Source organism: Sinocyclocheilus rhinocerous, unplaced genomic scaffold (assembly GCF_001515625.1).
Source record: "Sinocyclocheilus rhinocerous isolate Xijiao unplaced genomic scaffold, SAMN03320098_v1.1 scaffold30, whole genome shotgun sequence".
Taxonomy (NCBI): Eukaryota; Metazoa; Chordata; class Actinopteri; order Cypriniformes; family Cyprinidae; genus Sinocyclocheilus; species Sinocyclocheilus rhinocerous.
Window position 1 is genome coordinate 2,435,981 of NW_015657838.1, and position 23,682 is coordinate 2,459,662.

Sequence of the window (23,682 nt, forward strand, 5' to 3'; positions counted from 1 at the left end):
CTTTTTTTGTGAGTGAGATGAATTAATGCATATTCATATTTATTTTAGAACTACAGTAACATCTTCTGATTTCTCTCAACATGGGGACAGGAGAGCTGTCAATCAATAAATTGGAAAAAAAAAAGTAACTTGCATTACTTATTTGAAAAAGTAACTCAGATATTCTCTTGTAAATTAAAAAGTAATGCGTTACTTTACTAGTTACTTGAAAAAAGTAATCTGATTACGTAACTCGCGTTACTTGTAATGCGTTACCCCCAACACTGAGTCCAGTTGGATGATTAACAGAAGTGCTGTATAACCCTTTCAATTGAGGATAATGGACCCTTTTACAGATTGTGATGACAGTTATTAATGTAAATCTAGCAAAGATTTTTATATTTTTAGTTTTAAAAATGTAAAATGTATATACATTTCTAACATTCTGCTACAAAAAAATAGTGAGTGACTGTTTCTAACACACTGGCAAATTTGACATCTTTCTTCTGACCAATGTAATCAATCTCTCTCTATTTTTTTCCCATTTTTGTAAAGTCATAGAAATGCTATAGTGTATTATTATCTTTATTATTATTATTGCTAATGGAGCAAATTGAACTCTCTCTCTCTCTCTCTCTCTCTCTCTCTCTCTCTATATGAAAGGATTCATGAGATATGTCTGTGATACATTACTCAACGCTGCAAAAACACGTAGAAACATTTGAAGCTCCCCTGAGCGCAATCACAAGTATGATGATGATCGGGTCAGTCGCACTGGTGCTCCTAAAAACATTTTCATAGTCACACGCAGTAGTTTTCAGTCGCAAAAATTTGGTGGGGGGTAACTGAGAATGAAAAAAGTAAACAACTCATACTTAGATATAACCACTTTGTTACGTCAAAATAAGACTTAAAATGGCATGAAAACATGATCTGTGGGTTTTTAGTTAGTAAAAGTAAATCTCTGCGTCTGTGAATATTTAGCCTATTGAGTTTGATGACTGATGACCCGAAAAATTAAAAAAATAGTTAAAAGTTAACTATTAAAAAGAATAGTTGAACATAAGTTCACAAATAAAATATATTGTTTAAATTGTTACTGCCTTGAGTTATTATTTTGGAATATATGTAAAATGCTTAAAAACATTAACTTGATGAGATTCATACGTGGCTTTAATAAATAGAATATTGATTACATTGTAAATGTAAAAATATAAAATAGATTTTTTTTCGGATTCAGATAATGTAAGTAGTTTGTAATGTTGTAGTTTCTATTCACCACTATAGAAGTTTACCCAAATATTATGACTTCTGCTACTGAGAACCACAGAAATGTGCAAATGGTCTGATCCATATTTACTTTTAAATATATTTAACAAAAAAGACAAAAAAATGCATTTGTGTTTTATTTTAAATATCTGCAATCCTGCTCTATATATCGACATCAGTATCGGCCATTGAAAAGCCCCTCTCAGTTGAGCACTAATTAAAGGCACTTTTCCCCTGCGTCCTCTCCTGTCTCCCAGCTGGAGTGTGTCATGCGTCTGGTGCAGGTGGGATGTGGTGTGAACTCTGTGACCTCTCGGTTTGCCCAGACACCAGCTCATATTGCTGCCTTCGGGGGTCATCCTCAGTGCTTGCTCTGGCTGCTGCAGACTGGAGCTGATATAAACAGACAGGTAAGACTTCACTGCGATATGAGATTGTGTATGAGACACACCTTTTTAAAGGTGAGCATGCAGAACTGCTTTATTTACATGTGAGATTGAACAAACATGAAGTTATGTGAGAAAACAGTGCAAGAAGTGTGAAGATGAGGAAGAATTGTTTTAGGGGAGTGATATTAGGCACAGCACAAAGCAGTTGTTTACATTGCTTAGCAGTGTCACAGCTGGTCACATAATGTGCACTGTTTTACAGCAGCTTTGAATGTGATTCTTCTGATCAGAAATCAGACGTTGTATTATCAATTTTATTAAAGTTATATTGTTTTTTTCCCCTCAAGTCTTACATAACATAACATTAAGCTGTTAAGCATTTTGCACTGAATAATGAATAATATATTTAATGTAAAATACATTAAATATAAAATACATAAAAAATAAACGCTAAAATGCTGCAGTAAAAAGTTGCCATGCCATATTAGGTTAAAAACTGAAAATAGTCTAACATTGCATAATATGTTATTTAATTGTAAAATACTGTCCAATTTAATGTCAAATATTTAAAGGATTAGTTCACTCCCAGAATAAAAATTTCATGATAATTTACTCACCCCCATGTCATCAAAGATGTTCATGTCTTTTTTTCTTCAGTCGCAAAGAAATGAAGGTTTTTGAGGAAAACATTCCAGGATTTTTCTCCATATAATGGACTTCAATGGTGGCCAACAGCTTGAAGGTCCAAATTGCAGTTTCAGTGCAGCTTCAAAGTGCTCTACACGATCCCAGCCGAGGAATAATGGTCTTATCTAGCGAAACGATTGGTCATTTTCTAAAAAAATTATATACTTTTTAACCACAAATGCACATCTTGCACTAGCTCTGTGATGAGTGTCTGCAAATTCACGCATGACGTAGTCACATTGGAAAGGTCACGCACGGTTAGCTCTTCATCTGTGTACTCCGGTTCAAAGAGGTAAGGTAGGGTAAAAAACTCCATCTCATTTTCTCCTCCAACTTCAAAATCATCCGACATCGTTGTTTTACCTTGTTTTGTAAATGGCGTTTGACTTTCTTTGCACATTCGCTTTATAAACACTGGGTTGGTACTTCCGCCTACATCACGCGTGACCTTTCCAACGTGACTACGTAATGCATGAAGTCGAGCTAGTGCAAGACGAGCATTTGTGGTTAAAAAAAAGTATATAAATGTTATTTTTTTAAAGAAAATGGCAGATCGTTTCGCTAGATAATAGGGGTGTCGAAATTAATCATTTCTACGATGCATCGCGATGCAGACGAGGACGATTCAGTATCGGTTCAGTAATAGACCATAACCGATTATAACGTACTGACGCTTTTCTGATGTCATTTGTCGCGTACGTGCTTTGTCACGGTAGCATACAATGGCAGAGGGAGGCGAGACGCGAGTGCGAGTAATTAAAAATGCTCCAACTACTTTAAAAGCCGACATCTGGGCACATTTCGGCTTTTATGAACAACCTGGTAAGCAGCATCGTGATATCGAATTGAACTGAATCGATGACATGATAATCGTAATCGAACCGAACCGTGAGACCAGTGTAGGTTCACACCCTTACTAGATAAGACACTTATTCCTCGGCTGGGATTGTGTAGAGCCCTTTGAAGCTGCACTGAAACTGCATTCTGGACCTTCTACCCTTTGACCACCATTGAAGTGTTTTCCTCAAAAACCTTCATTTCTTTGCGACTGAAGAAAGACAGACATCTTGGATGACATGGGGGTGAGCAAATTATCAGGAAATATTTATACTGGAAGTGAACTAATCCTTTAATGTACAAATAAATAAAAAAAATTAAAAAAAAGTGCTGCCTTAAGAACCTCATTAACATTAAGTTACCATGCCATATATGGTTAAAACTGTAAATGGTCCAAAATTGCATAATGTGAAATTTTTATGGTGAATTACTGTCAAATTTATGGTTTTTGCTAGTAAAAATGGTCATTATTTACAGTGAACAACAGTAAAATGACGTTCCTAACACATAATTATTTTGTATATACATAATTTTCTTCTCATTTTTGTTAAGTACGGTACATTATGGTTTTTAGTGTTATATTTTCTGTTGTTATTTTCTGCATTATTTTAGTGTCGTGTGATGTTTTGTAATTGAGTAAAGGCCATGTTTTATGGACAAGCCATTTACATGATTTCTGATTCATCTTGTGGTTTTCTATTGTAGCATCTGTATTATTATTATGGTGGTTTTCATTTTAAGGTAAAAAACTAATTTTGGTAGTTTGGTAGTAAATTGATATATTGACATTATATCACTTAATGAAACATGATGAGTTAAATATGGTCATAATCATAGTATTTTTTAAGGTGAATTTGAATAAGATGAAATACCGCCGACCCCTACAGTTTTCCTATTTGAAAGTATTTATGAAATTTGGCTTAAACCTATGCTCATTTTTGATGATAACCCAGACTCAGTCAGCATTGGTTTACTGAGGCCCTGGGCCCTTCATGACTGTATATGTACTGTATCACTATTGTGTTTTCATGTGTGCAGAATGTAGAAATCCCCATCAGCGCGTAAGCATATTTCTGATTATTCATATATTCTCCGGACCCACCATTCACTGGTGTTTTACAGCAGAGAAATGAGATTACTAGGCCACTGTTACATAACCAGTGATGTGTTCTCCAAATATAGACTAGTTTCTCATCCCCGTTGGCTCAGGCAGATCAGCATAAGTCATTTAAGGGCATCGCCCGTCCCATGGACTGATCTCTTACCCAGTGTTGTCTTGTACTGCTCGGATGAATGTAGCTGGAGTGAAAAGCTACCGAGTCTGACCCACAGTCCTCTACCGTGAATCAGTGATTCTGCTGAAAGGGCTGGCTGATGCTCAGCCGCTGATTTAAGAGTTTACTGTAGCTTTCTGTCAGGGTGCAAGGTTCAGCCGGCTGATCCACCAGCTCCTAAATAAATGATGATGCTGGGTTGTGACGGAGAGATTGCACTTTCACTTCCAGCAAGTTGGTGCTTGCCGCCATATTCAGCAGTCTGGGGAGTCTGCAGACACAGTGTTGTGATGGTTAACCAAAACTGTTCAAAATCATTTTCAGTAATTGACAAAGCTGAAATAAAATAAAATATTAGATAACTAATAAACTTGAAAAGTGTGTCTTGATAAACAGAAATTAGAAATGTTGCCTTGACAACTAATTAAGATGAAGACAGTTGAAAGTACTAAAATTACTAAAACTGAAATAAAGTAAAGCTAAATAGACATATTAAAAAATCAAAAAACAAAAAAAACACAACCAAATTACTAAAATTTAAACTAAAATTAAAGTGAATTATCTCAGATGTTAAATTATTAATAAATATTATAATATCAATTCATAATAAATGCTTAAATAACACTTTGCAGTATTGGCTTTTTCTAATAGATAAATTGCATTATTTTTGGATGGGCCCGACACAATTATTAATCCAGATTACCAATCATGGTTCACTTTAAATACATACTGTCATGCACATATGGAATTTTAAGCAAATAAAAAATAGCTGTAATATACATTATTTCTGAAGAATCATTTGACACTCAAGACTGGAGTAATGACTGCTGAAATTTCAGCTTTGCATCACAGACTTAAATTATATGTGAAAATATATTAAAATAGAAAACAGATTCAATTGTATTCATATTTCACAGTATTACTCATCTACTGTATGTTTAAATGAATGCAGCCATTAGACATGACTTTCAAAACAAAACAAAAAAAAGAATACAGAAACGTTTAAACGAGTGTAAATACTCAAAACATATTTAAATATTTTAATATGAATGCTATGTATGATTTTGATATGTTCAAATATGAATAATATAATTATACCCCTGTGCAATTAGTTTATAAAGTCTTAAAGGAATCATAATTATTGAATCATTATTGACTGATTCCAAGTTCATTATGAATAAATTATGATTTTATAAGGTGTGTGTGTATTAAGATTATGATGTAATGGACAGAAGCAAAACAATTAGAATGTTAACTTGTGTGACAAATAATCTTAAGACAAAGTTTCTCAATCGTGACAGTCCTAGTCCCAGCTGGTGCTTTAGAGTCTCTCTCTCTGTCTTGTAGGACTATGTTGGAGAAACCCCCCTCCACAAAGCGGCCCGTGCTGGCAGCATTGACTGCGTTAACACGCTCCTGGTCCAGGGAGCCAAGGCAGAGTAAGTCTTCTCTAACTGCTGCTCACTCTAACTGTGTCTCTCTCTGTCCCTTGCATCCATTCAAATGCCCCACTGGTGCTTCATTTAAGAGGGGCTCCATCAAAACAGAAACATTGATTCTCTTGATTGTAAGGCTTTATATTTCATTTCTTCCACTGCAAGACAATACGGGAGCAAGACACTATTTTAGTGAGACTGTATTGAACCGTATTGATTTCCCTACCCTTCTCTTTAGACAAATGAACCCTATTGTCCTGAGTGTTAGAAATCTGACTGGTTTTCAATCTCACATTTTTACTTGATTTTAAAACCTGCATGCATGAGTTACAATTGAATGTCAACTATAATGTTTATTATCTCTTTATTATGCTTTTACTTGATAAATTAAATATTTAAGCCATGAAAGTGAGGCTGTTACAGTTTGTACCTACAATTTTAAGGGGTGTTGTTAAGCATGACATGGAAAATGTTGAATAAATGGATATGTGCATATTAAATTCATTATTATATTATCAGAACAATCTATGAAGTCAATGTTTTAGCTGATTTTTTATTTTTTATTTTATTTTAAGATTTATTGAAAAATGTAAGCTTATAAAAAGTTCTGGATCAATATAGGCATGTTTACTGTTAGTATATTAATGTATTTAGATGAAGATTATTATTATTAAGATCTTTTTCATTTAAGTCGGTTCGTTTTGACAGGGCAAAAAAATTGGTAAACATTAATGAATTATGTGTCATGAACTAACAATGAACAGCATTTTTGCCACATTTATTAATTTAATGTTAATCTATAATTATTTTGTTCAATGTTAATTTGTTTGTTAACGATGCATTATGCATAATTATACAGTTTGAAATGTTAATTTAGTACATTTTAGTATATGTAAACATGAACATTAACCAAGATTAATAAATGCTGTTCTTGTATTGTTCACTATTAGATCATGATACCTAATGCATTAAGCGATATATTAACTAATATCAGTGTTGAGCTAAAAATGTGATTTTGAAAAGTGACCTAATACTCAATCCATTTTTAAATGTGTTTTGATGGAGCTCTTCTGAAATCTGTGACCAGATTTGGTCTTATTGGCTTGATTTTGCCTAAATGTGAAATGTATTCTGAATTCAGTAATTTGATGATCTCTATCATGTCTTCCCTGTGAGGTGCAGAGGTAATATCCTTTTTGTTTCCTTCACTTTTTGATTTTAAATGTGTTGCCATTACAAGGTTGCAAACTGTTGCACATTTCCTCACAGCTCAAAAGCAAACAACAACTATTGCTATTTTACATTGTTGCCAAGGTTTTTTTTCCTTGTTGAGAGATAAGATGAAATGAAGTGTGTGAGACCCCTTGGTGTCAAGGGGGATTTGAGCTCCATTCAAAATGTCTCTGCAGTGTCATTATATCCCTTGTAATAACATTTTTATTGCTTTTTTTTTTCTTTTCTTAGTTCTTTCTAGTAATCTAAAGCTGTCAAAACATGGTATTCTGTTTGAAGTTGAACAAAAAATAATGCAAGAACACACATGAACAGCTCTGTTTGATTGTGAAATTTTGCAAACAGAAAAACTAGGGAAATAGTAGCCACATATCTATAAATATATAGTGTTCATCAAATGCCAGGGGTGTCCAGTCCTGCTCCTAAAGGGCCACTTTCCTGCAACGTTTAGTTTCAGCCTGCCAGAACACACCTGACTGAAAGTTTTTAGCTAATCTTATATAGGGCTGGGTATTGATTTAGATGTCCTGATTTGATTCTGATTCGCAAGCTCTCGATTCGATTTGATTTGATTCCTGATTCTATTCTCGATTTTTTTTTATTAAAGTCAATGAATATAGTTTTAATACAAATGGTATTGATATTTCTAAAAAAAAAAAAAATGAACAGTGAACATCAGTTTACAAATGGTGTATTGATAAAAAGAAATTAAGAGCCACAGACCTGTATTTTAAACTTTTTCTTTTCTTTTTTTTTTTAAACAATAATAGTGCCCTATAAATAGTTTTTCTTAATTTTTTCTGTTAACCAAATGAGGGCTTAAAACATTCATTTAATTTATCCTTTAATCAAATGAAGATTAAACCCTTCATTTTTTGGCAAACAAAGTGCTACACAACAGATTTACTGTCAAAATTAAGAAGAAAAAAATGTCTGATTATTCCTTTTAAAATAAAGCTTTATTATTATTATTTAGTAGTAGTTGTAGTATTACATTGAGTCTTTCATTCTACTGCACAAAAGTAATATATTTTTGTCACAGTTTCTTCAAGTTAAACCAAACTTTTATTTTGACGGGTTGCTGTGAAGAACTTGCAGCTGCTGTGTATGTGATATGATGGTAGTTTTTCTCAAATTAAATGGTAAAATGCTCATGAAGTGACTCTCAGAGTAGCTCTGGAGATGATGTCCGTGTGTTCATATTGTCATAATAGTGAGACGGCAGGGACTGAAAATATCGTTTGATATTTGACATACTGTTCTCCAACAACTTGTGCATGATTTAGATCATTTAGATTCAGGTGGGTATACACAGCATTTGTTATAAAACATGATATTGACTTTGCAGAGGGATTCTGAAGGAAGCTCTTGCATTATTAATGTTGATTATTTTGCCTACAGATCTCCAGGATGTTGCAACAAGGTATAACTATACAAGTATAAGCTTGTGTATGTTTTGAGTTGACAGCACACACATAGTGTGGTGCAGGAGCGTTCTTGTTGCTCATTCTGGAGAAATTACTCTTGCCATTTCATATCTCTTGACAATGAGAAATGTCACTTGGGAATTCATTGAGGCAATACTTTAATGATGATGGAGGACATCCTGAATAACTGGAAAGGATCTGATGTTCCACAGAGACACATACATGAAACCAACACTTCCATTAGTGACTAAAATGCTATTAAATATATTTTGGCTCAATTTGTGTAATTTAAAATGAAATTTTAAACTTAGATTACCAGATCATGAAATATGCAAGTCTAAAATCTATCGTACTTAAATGTGGTTAGTAATTCATGTGTTTTTTTATGCTTTTTAAATGTGTTTTCTATGCTCAGCCATCAGTTGACTGAGGTCAAACAAAGTCCTACTTTGGAAAGCAGAGGTATGATGTGTTTTGTGGAACAGCAGGTACAGTAATGGGCTTGCTAGTGTTTCTTGCAGGCTTTTGGTCTGAAGAACACAAGCCTGCTGAACGCACTACAACTGCAAATTCACCCTGCAGATGATGTTCTCCTCTTTTGAATGCCATATGGTTATGGTCAGCACAACATACATTAATATCATTTGTAACATTACGTTAATACCATTAATTAAAACTGGTGACACTTTACAATAAACCTTTAAGTTGTTAACATTAGTTGCATTTTGTGTCATGATCCAAAAATACGTATTATATTAATGATTTAATAATCTGTGTTAATGATAATTTATACAATTAGTATTGTTCATTTGTGTCCTTAATACATAAATATTAATGTACACAACTTAAAATGATAAAAAATTGTGTTTGTATATTAATTATCATTCACATAGATTAGTAAATGCTGTTCTTGCATTGTTCATTGTTAGTTCAGGATGCCTAATGCATTAACTAATGTTAACAAATTGAATCTTATTATAAAGTTTTGCAATAAAACTATTAAGATCATTGCTACATTGTGTGAAAAAAAGAACAATTACAGTTACGTGCAAACTTTACAGTATACAAATGACTAGAAGGCTGCATTCTGTTATTGTCATTTGGTAGTTATTTAACAGTACACTAAAAATACAAAGCAACTGTTTGGCTGAATTGCGGACTTCACAACATTCCATTTCACTCCCAGTCAGTAAAAAATACTGGGGGAAAAAATGCAATGTAATCCCACTGCTTCGGTTCAGAAATTCTTCAGTTCAAGGGTAGCACAGATTTCATCAGTTGATGTTATTCTGAGTATAATATTTTCATTGCGAACTGAAATTGCAATTCAAAATTTTACTTATGTATATGATATGTAAGAGAATCTTTTTAGCATTTTAGCTAGTCTTTAGATTGAATAGTTTCATGACCTTGTGTTAAGGAAAAAGAGAGAACCCCTCACACACCTGAAGTGTTTCAAACAGTTGTCCAGGAAGACAAATAGGCACCAAAAAAAATTTCTCAAAAATAGCTAATTCAACCACTGTTGCATTCAAACACCTATACGTCCCAGTGGTACTATACTACTGTCTAAAATATATATACCTATAAAGGTATATTTCACTTGATAAACTTTTATTTTCAAAAACAAATCTGTGATAGAAGTAATCTTATGAATGACTGACGTTGTATTGCTTTATCCATGAGTAACATGTGGCATTCAAAATTACAAAGGAGAAACATTTTGGTCTTGGGGATCTATGGGTTGTTTTTAAATGTTCAATTTCTGTCAGTGCATGTTGTCTTGCTTGACCTATTGGAAATGCTTTTGAGATGGTGATGAAATGTGTATTTAGCAACCAGACAAATAGGAGTGTTGATGTTTGTTTTTATGGGAGTATGAACAATGTTTCAAAAGTCTTACAAGTGGTAGTGGCACTGAAGCCCCAGTCAGTATTAAAGCCGATGACAGCTATAGTGTGTCAGATTTATCCATAAAAGGCTTTTATAATATAGGCCTAGTTAGGAGATTGAGAGGAGTGAGGGTTTGGGGTTTTATTTTGTATTTTAAAAACTTCTTGACTCCTAGAAAAACATTATTCTTCCTTTGTTATTTTTTTAATAAAAAAATCAATGAATAAAAAATTTAAATAACAATAAAAAAAATAAATAACTAATAGCTATTTTGTTTCCCATATTACAAAATCTGGAACCTCAGCTAACAGGATTTAAGTTGAGTTAGTTTGATCCTTCCCATCAATGGCACAGCACACAAACATCACAATTGTCCTGTATTACCTACCTTATACATTTAACACATTTAGAACTATTCTTAGTAGGGAAGCAGTATATATATATATATATAACTTAAATGATTTTAGCAAATGGCTGCAATATAACAAAGAGTGAAAAATTTAAGGGGGTCTGAATACTTTCCGTACCCACTGTATATATATAAAAATTTCTTCTTCAAGATCTGCTTGAGGGGAAAAAATGCCAAACTGGATGTTTTATCTGTTTCCTCCCTACGTATTTCTAGTTTTTACTTTAATTGATTTCTTGAGACCTGAATCCAGCTGATACTTTTCTTTCTGAAGAAAACACGTCAGCCACCAATGAAAGTTTTCTCTGGACGCTTGACAGTACCACCATATTCCTACCTTAAAAGTTGGCAAAAGAGCACCATTTCATTGTGACGTCCAGAAGTTATATTCCTTCAAGATGTCATGGACTGAAACCAAAATAATGTGAATGGCATAGAGAAGACAAAGGAACTTCCAAGGAGCAAGCATTAATTTATTGCCGTTGCTGGAACTATTCCTCCAGATCCCAGCAGACTAGAACTAGATTTAAATTGAAAATATTTATTCAGCTTGTATTTTTTATGTTTTAAATGTCCTCTGTAAAATTCCCTAAGACAGTGAGAATGGAGCACTTCCAAATTCTACTTGAATCCTCAATCATCAACTGCACAAAGGTGTATCTTCTTCTGAATATGTTTTTCTTTTTCTATTGGACGTCTCCAGACAGACTCATTGTTACCTCAGTTTCTTGATTCTGTTGTTCATGGCTTAATGGAAAGACTTCCCCAGCTTTTGACTGTTTGATGGATGGACACACTACATTTTCTCATTGAAATCCCGATTCTTTCTTCACTGAAATGTCTTCAGTAATTTCATCTTTACCAGACATGTCGACTCTTCATTGCCTGCCAAGTTCAAATAGCCAAGTCCTTTGAAGAAATGTGCTTTGTCACATTGTCTTTCTTCTATTCTCTCTCTTTCTGTGATACCGAAAGTTTTGCACTCCCTTGTCCTTTAAAGCCTCAGGGTCTCTCAGGTTGGTTTAGCATACACCTCAATAAAATCACGTTGTTCAGCTTCTTATGTTCTTTACCTGTGATGTACACAGCTTCAAGTGTACATTTTGTCTTTTATCTCTCTTTATTATCTAGTCTAGTGGAGATATTTCAAATAAAACATCCAGTTGAAATTACCGGGTTTGACCCAATGTCCTTTATAAATTGTTTAACTGTCCTTAATTTAACTCAAGCACCAAAAGTATGCTGTGCCTTAAAAAGAATATGAAGTCATGTCGCACCCATGGCCTAGAGTTAACTCTTCCATGTTGAGCCGTCAAGCTCTTGCAGACGACACAAGTCTGAAAAGAAATGACTGAAACAAGTACAATTGCTCTTTATCAATTCTTGTCCCTTCAGTAAAGTAAATTAAATGGGGAAAATACTGTTTACGGTTTACTATAAACTATTTAAAAACGTAGATCCTTTTTGAATGCATGATTTTTTTTATCTGTTTTGTTTTTCATCAGTCTCCCAAAGCTCTCGATCCAAAAGTCTGGCAGGAGAAAGTGTGGTTCAGGTAGCATATAATAGTAAAGGAAAACAGGGTAGGCTTAAATATCAGCAGGGTTTGCATTACTAGATCTTCATAATATGAATAGCATTACTAGTATTTTGTTTTAACCTGTCTGCATCTTTTATTCTGAGACTTTGTTCATAGACAAACTGTTTGTATTTACAATGTCACCTGTAGAAGTTACCCTATGATATATGATTACCCTATGACAAAACATGTTCTTTTATGAATCATCTGTCACCTTTGTCCTTATGAAAGTGGCATGATGACAAAAGAAATGGAGATTGCATTTTGTTAACTGTTACGGCAGAATTCTAGAGAACGTCTACACATCTCAATGTTTTTGCAGCTATTGAATTCGAAATGACTTGACTTTTTCAAGTAATCCTAGAAAAGGGGGAGAGCATTCCAAATAGACACTGCTGACTCACTCCAAGTTCCCTCAACGAAACTGCACTGTTGTGGCATTAGGAGTGTTCTCACTATCGCTCCCTTCAGTATCAACACACTGGCAAACTGTTGAGGTATTTCATGCGGTGATTGGTTTTACTGATAGGACATTTTGAGCTTTCAAAAGACAAAGTTTTTTTTGTTTGTTTATAATTATTAGATCTAGTTTTTTGTTTTTTGACCTGCATGCTTTGCTTAATTGTGCCCTTAAATCAATGCAGTTGATGTATATTTATTTCCTATTTAATTTCAATGTTTGTTTTTTATTTTTTATTTGTTTTTTATTTTTTTGTAGACTAACCATAGGACGTATCTGTAGGACAGGTCTAATCAGTCCCTTCTTAGTCTCGTCCAGAGTAAGCATGGTCTGATGCTCAGGAAGTTATGTGTCAGGGCTCAACCAATGGAAGGGAATTTATGAAGCAAAAAAGAGAGTAGCAAAGCATATCAGGAATGAAGAAACAAGATGAATGCTTCCGTTTCATTATTTAAATAAAAATGTAATTCATTCACCAAAGTGAAATCGTCATTGTCACAGTGATTACCGGGAAACAGTGGCAAACCTGGCAGGTCTAATGTGTGTATGTAAACCTGACTTTTTATGTAATAATATCATCTGACTTTAAGAATATTGTCTAGATTAAAAGGGATGGTTCACCCCCCCAAAAAAAAAAAAAGAAATTTGTCATTAGTTACTCACTCATGTCGTTCCAAACTTTTGTTCATCATTGAAACACAAATGCAGCTATTTTTAATGAAATTTCCGTCCCTCCATTGAAAGTCCATTCCACCAAGACATTTAACACTTGAAAAGGTCCTAAATTTTTATGTAATAATATCAATCTGACTTTAAGAATATTGTCTAGATTAAAAGGGATGGTTCACCCCCCCAAAAAAAAAAAAGAAATTTGTCATTAGTTACTCACTCATGTCGTTCCAAACTTTTGTTCATCATTGAAACACAAATGCAGCTATTTTTAATGAAATTTCCGTCCCTCCATTGAAAGTCCATTCCACCAAGACATTTAACACTTGAAAAGGTCCTAAATAGTTTTTAAAAGTAATGCAAGTCTTCTAAAGAGACATGATTGCTTTGCGATTAACAGATTCCATTTATCCTTTTATTCACATAAAAACATTGATCAGTGCACATACATAAAGAACATCCAATATGGTAAACAAAAGCTCAACTGTACATGCTTGATGCGTGAGAATGAAGCTTGTGTGTCAAGCAAGCATATTTGAGCTTCTGTTTCCCAGGATTTTTAATGGAGGGACAGAAATATCTCAGGTTTCATTAAGATGTCATCATTTATGTTTCGAAGATCAACAAAAGGTTTGTAACGACATGAGGGTGATTAAAATTTTCAGAGTCAGCAAACCCTTTAATGTGCAATTCCATAGTTTTAAATAAAATGGTGTAATGCCATAAAAGTAGCTGCATAATAAGAATAATAATCCATATGTTTTTCCCGGTCCGACTGATTTAGTACAGCCCAAAACACGACAATAATTGACCATTTTCAGGCATATTTGAGCTTCTGTTTCCCAGGATTTTTAATGGAGGGACAGAAATATCTCAGGTTTCATTAAGATGTCATCATTTATGTTTCGAAGATAAACAAAAGGTTTGTAACGACATGAGGGTGATTAAAATTTTTGAGTCAGCAAACCCTTTAATGTGCAATTCCATAGTTTTAAATAAAATGGTGTAATGCCATAAAAGTAGCTGCATAATAAGAATAATAATCCATATGTTTTTCCCGGTCCGACTGATTTAGTACAGCCCAAAACACGACAATAATTGACCATTTTCAGCAGCAATAATCAGCAAAATTTGAGAGTTCCGTTCAGTTTAATGGCATTGTTTAAGTTCAGTGCAGTCAATGTGGCCGACTTCGGATTGATGACGTGTCGTGAAAACACTCTATAACAAGGGCATGTAGATTAAAATGTAAAAAAGTTTGAAAATTAATAGCCGTTTAAGTCTAAGTATTCAAGTATTTAGTGATGTGATGAACACCACCTCAAGGGTTTAGGGTGCGATTTGGGACAGGGCCCTTCACTTGTTCCTCCATGCGCTTGTCTTCCGTGTTGGGCTTGCTTACTTCAGAGTGCGCATGACTCTTTGACACAGCATACTGCGGTGTTGTGCATTTTAACCAGTTGATGGGAAATGTATTATTTAAATGCATTCAAAAATTCAATAATTATTCACTGTATTTTGAAGTGCCCATGATAACAATATCGTGCATGTTCATTATCGTGATATAGCGTATTACCGAATACCGGCACATGTCTAATGCTACATCTGAACAAGCATAAACAAAACACGTCTCTCTTGACAGCAGTTTACTAAAAATTAAAAAAGAAAGAAAGATGTTCAATTGCTAATAATTCTTTCATTGATATTTCATTAATTGTTAGCATCAATGTTTCTTGTTTACAGCCACATGATGGCAAATTGTAGAGTAAATCCTACATTCTGTACACACACAGAATGATAATTTAGGGCAGGGGTATTCAATGAAAGAATTATTTCACTTCCAGAATGAAAATTCTGTCATCATTTACTCACCCTAAAATTGTTCCAAACCTGTATGGATACCTGAGTTTCTTTCTTCTGATGAACACAAAAGAAGATATTTTTTTTTAAATGTTGGTATCCGAACAGTTGATTGGCACCATTGACGTACATAGTAGGGGGAAAAAAATACTGTGTATGTCAATGGTGCCCATCAACTGTTCGGATACCAACATGGGTGACAGAATTTTCATTCTGGAAGTGAAATAATCCTTTAAAGTTCCAAGAGAGGTCAAAAAATGTATATATATATATATATATATATATATAAAGTGAGTGGGTAGCAGTGTGTTCTGAAATGAGGCAAAGTCCTCTTTTTTTTTTTTTTTTATTAAATGCAAAATCTGAATACAACAAACTGGCATTAATTAGTATACAAAAAAGATTCTGGTATGGAAGGCTCAACACAATAGAATCATACTAAGCTCCAGACAAATCATATAATAAAACATTCCAAGAAACATAAAATATAAAATAAAAATAAATTAAATAATAAAAAATACATAATTACAACAAATTATATAATACAAACAAATTAAGTAGTTTTACTGCTTTTGGATTTTTCATTTTACTAAGGGCATCTGAGAAGTATTTTAGATCAATTTTAAATACAATAAACAAAGGAGGGGATTTAAAATATCTACATTTATGTATAAAGTATTTTGCTAATAATATAATATTATTAATCAAATCGTACAAAACAGAGCACTCTTTGGTTATTCCGTACATTACATCTTGTAAGGTTAGAGTGAAACCATCAGCAATCACACCCTTCTCTACCATCCAGTCCTGCAATGCCTTCCAAAAAGACTGCGACAAACTACATGTAAAAAATACATGTTCTGTATCTTCAAGTGGGTAGCAGTGGTGTTCTGAAATGAGGCAAAGTCCTCTTTTTTTTATTTTTTTTATTAAATGCAAATTCATGTCCCAGTCACATTTTCTGTTTTTAAGCATTTTACATTTATTTCAAAATAATAACTTAAGGCAGTAACACTTTAAACAATATATTTTATTTGTGAACTTATGTTCAGCTATTCTTTTTAATAGTTAACTTTTAACCGTTTTTGAATTTTTCAGGTCATCAGTCATAAAAGCTCTGTAAATATTGGTCAGAGATTCAGAGATTTACTTTTAATTTCACCAAGCTTGATTGATTACTCCCTAAAAACTCCCACAGATCATGTTTTATTATATCTAAGTGTGTGGGTTGTTTACTTACTTTTTAAAATGAGTATTCCCATTAACACCATTATATTGGTCATTCAGACTGATTTGCGAATGCACACGAACACAAGAGGCGGGATTTATCGCATGAACCAATCACAGCCGAATATAACCAGTCATATCCAGTCATTTCGCGATGGAGGCATTGCCTCATCTTACGTGACTTTCCCCCATTCATTCTCAATTACCCCCCACCAAACTCACGGCACGGTTTAGGGGGTCTGTTAAAACTCAATGGGCTCAGGGGAGGCGAGAGAGACACGGACTCCTGCTGTAACTTTACCTGCTGGTGTCGCTGTTGGACAATGTTTCTTTAGAAAAACGAGTGATTTATACACTTTTTAATGTTATATTTTGTAATATTGGCGTTCTTTTATTTTTGTATTACAAGATTTTTTTTTTTTTTCTCATCCAGTATTTTGAGGAGGCACTGCCTCCCTTGCCTCCTCGGAGGAAACGCCCCTGATATATGTATGAATAGTTACACATTTCCATCTGGGCACCAGTAATGCTTTGTAAAAGAAAAGAAAAAAAAAAACCTAAACAGTCAAAATATTCATCAAAGATGAGGATATTGGGTCCTCGGAGCCAAAGGCCAGTGGCTTCTGAGAATTTTTCTATTAAAAAAAAAATCATCAGTTGAGCCCATTTAGACATGATTATTAAAATATAAGATCAGATGTTTTAAGCTATTATTATTTTTTACGTTTAGATACATTCGTAAGGCAAAAGGCCATGTGGCGGAAAATACTGTATGGGGGTTCAGAATTTTCCTCTTGAAATCTGGAGTATTTTTATATTTTGCTTAAAACAATCAAAATGCTCTCATCATGAGCAGAAAACAAAGTTAACTGGTAATTTCAATGTTTATGTTGTCTTTCCTTGCCATCTACAAATAAATTTCCCAATTTTAACAATAATGTTTATTTTTAAAATGCTCTGACCATACTGATTAATACTGCTAAATGTAGATAAAAAAAATGTTATGTCTCAAACCTGGTTTGAATGGTCAGAGTATGATAGGTAAAAATAACTATATTTGCAGCATTGTTGTTTTCTGCAGTGTGTTAGCAAAAGTATCGATCTATTTTGCTGCTCACCGTGTTTCTGCTTCTGTTTTTATAGAGAAGCAACGCACACGGGAAGGGCTTGAATGAAGCGTGTTTGGCTCTAGATTAAAAAAATATATATTAGAGGATATAACACAGAAAGATCAATACAATAAACAACCCTGAGCGCTTGTGGTGTGAATCGCTCCACTGTTTTTATTTAGAAATGGTAACATGGTGCTGCCGTTGCCGTTATGTCTCGCGGTTTAGATTACTAAGCAAATGTCTAACTCAAGTAGAAGCAAGTTAACTAAATAGAAATCAAGGTAAATTAATAACAGCATAAGTTTTCCTGTTCAAGTATCTTTTATGTTTACATAAACTGAAATGATCTCTAATTAAAGGTGCTAGAAATCTCATCTAACTCTGTGAACAATATGTAAACAAAACAGTTTTCTGGCATTCTAAACTCAACTGGCATGTGCAAAAATATTACATCTATTGTTACTGTTATTTTGAGCAATATGTTATCTGTGATATTTACAATTATTGAGTCTTATGCTATATATATATATATATATATATATATATATAAACTTTCAACAAAAGATAACCATCAAAGTAAAATTTGCTATTTCGTTAGATTACCTGATACAAACTTCATTTATCATTCAGTAAAGTAATGTTTACCAAGAGTTGTAATATAAAGACACAACTTTATATAATTTATATATAAATTATAATAATTTATAATATAAATACCTATTGGTGCTGTGTACAAATTTAAAACCCATCCATTTTGAGGTCATAAGCAGCAAAAGGAACAAATTAATCTGAATTGTATTTTTTCCTGTGTGTATAACAGAAATATTCAAGTCACTCACAGAATCGGGCCCATAAACAGCGGATAGTGTGAACTATTAATCAATTGTCCATATGATCATTGTGTTTGTTTTGGTAATTATTTCAGATTTCTTGCACCTAAGAGGTTCATTTTCAATTGAGACCTGCCAGGATGGACACGCATCTACTGAAGTGTTTGTTACAAATGTCTTTTTGACATCAGAACATCTGAGAAGCATTCATATTTTTCTTCAGATTTGGGTAGGAATAAGTGGGGAGGGTATGTTCATTGAAAAATGTTTGATTTTTACTTTATTTGCTGGAAATTGTATTATTTTTAGATGTTTGGTTTTAAACATGTTTTATGTGTTGGAATGAATGTGTGTATGGACTGTTATCTAGTTAGAGATTAAAAAACCATGTCTGAATGATTATTGTGATTATTATTTATAAAAAAAATTTGTAATGAATCCATGAATGAACAAACCTTTTCCTGAAGCCGAAAGCAAACCCCTTACTTCGTGAATGTCACTCAGTGGTAGCGCATACAGGAAATAAGTTAAATTGTATAGTGCATTTAATGATTGTTACCTAATGATGATTGGCTTATGTAGCTAGCTACAAAATTTAATGTTGGGCATTGTTAAAATATATATTATATATTACATTTAAAATATTTATGAAATGCTTTTTGCACAAATTTCACAGATTCATGAAAATGAGATGTAGGCTTTGGGGGACTGCCAGCATTTTCCTTCTTTCCAATCAAAATACCAAGGTCTTTGCACCTAAGCATCATGTCCTCACAGTGAACTGCTTGTTCCTCAGATATTTATTCTCCGCACAGTGCTATTGATGTACTATTCTTGTACTGTTCTGCAGGCACATCATAAGTACACATTTTCAAACACTTTCTAATCAAACACACAGTTCACCTCATCAGCTCATCAGTTGATGCTCTGTGTCTGAACCTACTTCTCTACTATCATTGTTTTCATAAAACAGTAGGTGAAAAGTACACGGATGACCTGGTACTATTGCTGACATTCTGAAGTGTGCATCTGATGAACACTTTACTATCCCATGAGGCCACATGAGAGGAATTGTTAATGGAAGTAATGGTAACTACTATAATAATGCAAAGCAAACGCACATCTGTAGAGGTGCAAGTTGAAGGAAAATATCTAATTGAAAGAGAACAACTGCACACTCACTTAAACATAGGCTATTTATTAACCAACGTTTCAGCTAATAGCCTTTGTCAAGGTATGATACCTTGACAAAGGCTGCTGGTCGAAACGTTGGTTAATAAATAGCCTATACTTAAGTGAGTGTGCAGATGTTCTCTTTCAACTACTATAATAATAACATGGCGAGTGTAGTACGTCTGGATTTCATTCATCCAACACACATTCAGACTATATAGAACATACTTATAGAGTATAGAACAGTTGCAAAGTTTGTTCCTCATCAAATGTAGCATCTTCTTCTCAGACAGATATGGGATTTTGGATGTAGCCATGTGCTTATTATGGGAAGATTTCATTCTCTGCAGATCTACCATTGGAGACAGTCATCTTGGACCATGTGCCTTGAAAACCAGTCACGTTACAGCCTAGACATCACTGAATTGCTTTTGAAGTTGTATGACAGCCAGCTGCTCTGCATTGGATTCAGTAATGTTTTTTTTATGGCAAGTTGGAATGTGGATTGATGTATAGTAGGTTTAAATTGCTTGTTTTATCCCCAGTCAATTTAAATTGCAGTTGGTATAAAATAGTGTTAGGTCAAACAAATCTTCTAATTCAAGCTTTGTTACTTGTAAAAATAAAAATAAAGAGTGCAGCAAAAGCTGGCAGTTACTCAAAACCCATACAGATACACTTGTTTGCTTATAAGAGAGAGCATAACCCAAATTTAAAAAAGTGATTAAAAAAACACTCAACACATTATTGGTGTCTGTAATAAATTCTATTGGATCGTCTGAGGTTAGTCTGTGTGTATGTACTGTATTGCGCTGCCAAGAGTCACATTTCTGTATTCTCACTGCATTCATGGTAGAAGTGCTAGCAGGAGCTCCTGGGGTAAGTGTAAACGCTGTTATTTTGCCCTAGATTTTGTTCATTCATGTATTCTCTTTTCTTCACTGCAATAGAAAATGACTGTTGATGCCAAATACACACTCTTTTCATGTCAGATTTTAACCAGGTATGCATCTCACATGACCCGTGAATGCTTTATGGTATCGACGTTGACCATTGGATTCAATCTTTCTCTTAAAGAAGCCAGGATGCTGTTCTCTTTAACTTCCTCTACTGTTTCCGTCTTTGAGTGTTTAAAGAAGAATTTCCTGATCAGGTCTTGCTTGCCTTTTCGCTTCCAAGATGTCCTCTTTCAACCATAAAAATGAAGATTCGTTCATCAAAACCACTTGAGGATATGAGGATATCTTTTTTTTTTTCTTTCATTTTAAATCAGAAGATTGGCGTGATATTTTCCTTCAGCTCACAGCTGTGGTCCGGCCACAGATTTAAGAAGACCTGTTAAAACGTCTGCATTCTTCTGTCTACAGTTATTGGCTTCTTATTGCCACTGTTTTTACTATGTTTGTTCTGGTGTGGCATTCTTTTACTTGGTTTTGAAAATGATTCAGTGAATCATCTGTCCAGTTCATCTGTTGAGTTGAAGAGAATTCTTGGAAAAATCATTTGGCATTGCCAAACCTCTTCTCATTTGTTAGTCATTCTTGTGGAAATCATAATCTCTCCACTTGCCATCGACAAATATTTACCGTTGACTGTACTGTAATAGAAATATGGTTATTTGTATTTCTTCATATATCGTGTTCTTTGTGTGTATGCTTCAATAGTTTTTCATTTTCTATTGCAGTTGAGACCTCACAACATTATAAATGTCTTTAAGTGATATAGATGTTCAATGATTTGTCCAATTTTTTTTTTTTACCTTTATTCAAAAACTGCAAAAATAATTTAGGGTATGAAATACAGAAAGGGAAAATGTGTGTGTTTGTGTCTGTGTATGAGTGCTTTGCAAACATTTGCCTTAGACCGTCAGTGTTAACACGCTAATTTTATCATTGCGCAGCATGAGGAACGCTAGTGGACTGACCGCGGCTGACCTAGCCCATGCCCAGGGCTTTCAAGAGTGCGTTCTATTGCAGTTGAGACCTCACAACATTATAAATGTCTTTAAGTGATATAGATGTTCAATGATTTGTCCAATTTTTTTTTTTTACCTTTATTCAAAAACTGCAAAAATAATTTAGGGTATGAAATACAGAAAGGGAAAATGTGTGTGTTTGTGTCTGTGTATGAGTGCTTTGCAAACATTTGCCTTAGACCGGCAGTGTTAACACGCTAATTTTATCATTGCGCAGCACGAGGAACGCTAGTGGACTGACCGCGGCTGACCTAGCCCATGCCCAGGGCTTTGAAGAGTGTGCCCAACTGCTTTTCAATGCCCAGAACCAGCGGCTCAATCAGCTTAACGGGTTCTCAAACAATGGCTCTGTGTGTTTTGGGGACCGCAAGCTAATCCAAGAACGGAGCATCCTTAATGGGGTTCCCAGCCGAAAAAGGTCTCTTGATTGCATGGAGTCTAATCTAATTAAAAAGGCCAGAACAGATGGTAAGTCTTGACTGAAAATTTAAAGACATTTGTATGATGAACAGTTTTGATACTGCGTTGGGTCGCCACTTGTTAACGTGAACGTGTCATTGCAGATATCGGTTATCAGCCGATGAATGGCGTAAACGGATCCAGCGGAGAAGACCTGATGGAGAACATGCACATGGAGTTTGGCCAAGCACTGAGTACCCCAGGTGGGAACCGACCCTTCAATGGATCCCTGCTTCTGGCTTCCAATGGCTACATCAGTCCAGAGCAGGACCGGGCTGTCCGAATGGAGAGCTCGTCCTCTCCAGTCCACAAAGAGTCAGAGATCTTCACCGTGACCTCAATGCAGATACCATGTCGTTGCACTAACTCCTATGCCTATTTGTAGGAGCCTTTGCCTTGGCTAAATTTAAGCTCTTTTGGTGATGTGTGTCTGGGAGGGAAAATAATTTAATTTGGCACATATCGTATGTATAAAGCATGTGATCATAAGTTGCTCATACCACCCCGTCCTTTTATCTTTTGGTGGTATGAACTTTGTTTTAAACTGTGTTTTGCTCAATAGGAGCAAATGTTGAGTTTTGTTTTTTGCACAATAACTTCCCTGAATGCCATTTTAATTTTTAAATTCTGATTCTAATGCATTCCAAAAGCAATTAAATGATTTAGATGTTTTTCCTTCTCTCTAAAGTAGTTGCGTCATGTAATGAGGCTGTTTTTATGCCCTGAAATCTATACTTGTAAAGTATGTCAGTGTTTTTTTTTTTTATTTCTTAGTACGACACTGATTTTGCAGTGAATTGCATTTGCCCAGCCAAATTTCTGACCTTGAGTTTTGTAACGTTGGATTTTGGTTTAGGAAGTTGGTCAATGCTTTGGCTATGAGTGACCCATATTATGTTCCTGTTAAGTAGCAAAAAAAAAAAAAAAACATGATTCCAGGTTAATGTGTGTGTGTGTGTATATATATATATATATATATATATACACTTGTTGAAAATATAAAATATTGTGCATTTTATTTTCCTTTTTTTAAATTTCTTAAACATTTAATTATCTTGTTCTGCCAAAGCCTATCTTATCATGAATGTATAAAGTACATCTACAGACCTTCGCTGTCAGCTTTCATACGTGTGTTCTTGTAAGGAAGTCTAGGTGCTATTCAGTCACTTCTTTAACCTTTTTGACTAAATTAGGTTGTAGTTCTTTTTTCTTTCTGTTGCCGTTATTGCAGTGTCTGTTGAAGAGGGTCTGTTGTTAGATTTATTGTATCAACAATCAAGTGTTAGTCAGGTTATTGTATGAGGGTAAAAGTATTTTTTCCAGCTAATGTTTTGCATAGCATTTCATATGTAGTGTAGAAAATATTTGCTAAACTAATTAAGTATGATAAGAGCTATGTATTGAGACAAAGGTGATTCTTTGATTACACTGACTTTCTATAAATTAATATAAAAATCATCCTTTCAAACAGAACAAATGGCAGAAAGTTTGCACTGCATATAGAT

The 23,682-nt window shown here is 34.1% G+C and overlaps 1 protein-coding gene across 4 annotated transcripts in view; it reads left to right on the top strand.

Annotated features, from left to right (window-relative positions):
• Window positions 1–21,706, top strand: part of LOC107721608 (ankyrin repeat domain-containing protein 10-like) — a 23,915-nt gene extending 2,209 nt beyond the window's left edge. The window contains exons 2-5 of one of the 4 annotated variants that reach the window (XR_001637723.1): window positions 1,506–1,658; window positions 5,783–5,874; window positions 12,339–12,909; window positions 21,644–21,706. Coding sequence is in view for 2 of the 4 variants with exons in the window: in XM_016529713.1 (XP_016385199.1) it covers window positions 1,506–1,658; window positions 5,783–5,874; window positions 13,131–13,191; window positions 21,644–21,658 (321 nt within the window). In the remaining 2 variants the exon portion in view is untranslated. Of the gene's footprint in view, window positions 1–1,505; window positions 1,659–5,782; window positions 5,875–12,338; window positions 12,910–13,130; window positions 13,192–20,093; window positions 21,482–21,643 lie in introns of those variants that run through there. The other 3 variants (XR_001637724.1, XM_016529713.1, XM_016529714.1) reach the window with 3 other exon arrangements.
• The last annotated feature ends 1,976 nt before the right edge of the window (window positions 21,707–23,682 follow it).